Here is a 1,266-nt window from a genome sequence, read left to right as displayed (position 1 = left end):
AGCATGAGCCACTGCACCCAGCTGGCCCCTTATATTTTAAGTTTCAAATTCTCTTAGAGAAGTAAAATAAGTTATAATCACAGGGATGGGTTTTAGGGACTGAGTTTTTGTGAGAATGTATGGTGAGCGTAACTGTGGGGTTATTTGGCAGTAAAGGTAGTTTCGGACCATCATCACTATAGAATCCAGGGTTATCAATGAAAGAAGGTTATCAGTCTGGGGCTTATCACAGGGAGGCTATTAATTTTCAGGTGCTTCTAGGTCTGAGAGGCAAATTTGACTAGAACTTCCCTTTTTTGTGTGTGTTACCACAACAGGAGATTTTGGTAGGATTCACATGAGGCACTGGTTTGTTTCGGGGAGTGGGGCTGAGGTTGACTTATTTTGGTTTTAGTCCTAAGCCCCGAACGTAGGACGATCTTGCGAATCTCGGAGAGAAGAGAAGCATGGCCACTTCATGGAGTATCTGCTAGCAGTTTCAAGTGGCCCTTTGCCAAAAGGAGCTAAGCAGATCTCAACCCACAGAAATTCGTACGAAGTCGCACAGGCCCAGGATGCATTCTGAGAGGAGGAGGCGGTGGGCCAGAGGAGAGGGCAAAGGTATTGCTGATGTCCTAGGCATGGTCGGAATGACAGATCGGCGGGCAGGTTGGACACTTTGTTCCCATTCCATAGATCTGACGGATGACCCCGGCAGAGAAAGCGTCCCACACTCGGGGAGGGGCCCCGGGTCTCCACAGCCAGAGATCAAAGGGGCTTTCTGGCAGGCGAGAAATTCCTAGCAGAAATTTACCGAAAGGTAAAAAAGGGATTCGGGCGGGCAGCGAGGGGCGCGATGGACAACGCCTCGCACCTCCGTGGACCTGCCGCCCGGCCCCGCCGCCGCTTCCCGGGACTTCCGCTTTCGGTCTCACCTCCTCTCCCCGAGCGACAGTGGTGCGTGCGCTGAGGGCCGTGGGGCGTCGCCGGAAGTGTCGTAACACCGGATATCCGGCTTCTCCGGCGCTCGCGGAGCTGAGGGAGAGGGCCGCCGCCCAGCCCCAGACACCGCCTCAGCCTGCCGTGCCGCGGTCCCCGCGGTGTGTGAGTGAGTCCGGGCCCGGTCCCCTCTCTCGCCGCAGCCATGGGCTGCACGCTGAGCGCCGAGGACAAGGCGGCGGTGGAGCGAAGCAAGATGATCGACCGCAACTTGCGGGAGGACGGAGAGAAAGCGGCCAAGGAAGTGAAGCTGCTGCTCCTCGGTGAGGGGCAGGGGGCGGGGCTGGG

At 56.7% G+C, this 1,266-nt stretch overlaps 1 protein-coding gene across 1 annotated transcript in view; it reads left to right on the top strand.

The window, feature by feature from the left end:
• The first annotated feature begins 914 nt into the window (after positions 1-914).
• GNAI3 (G protein subunit alpha i3) overlaps positions 915-1,266 on the top strand; it is a 42,220-nt gene continuing 41,868 nt past the window's right edge. The window contains exon 1 of the mRNA XM_008061112.2: positions 915-1,241. Within this exon, the coding sequence (XP_008059303.1) occupies positions 1,124-1,241 (118 nt within the window). The 5' untranslated portion in view covers positions 915-1,123. The remainder of the gene's footprint in view (positions 1,242-1,266) is intronic.

Source organism: Carlito syrichta, unplaced genomic scaffold, assembly GCF_000164805.1.
Source record: "Carlito syrichta isolate Samal-C Ts95f unplaced genomic scaffold, Tarsius_syrichta-2.0.1 Scaffold305096, whole genome shotgun sequence".
NCBI lineage: Eukaryota > Metazoa > Chordata > Mammalia > Primates > Tarsiidae > Carlito > Carlito syrichta.
This window is presented reverse-complemented; position numbering and strand designations above follow the sequence as displayed.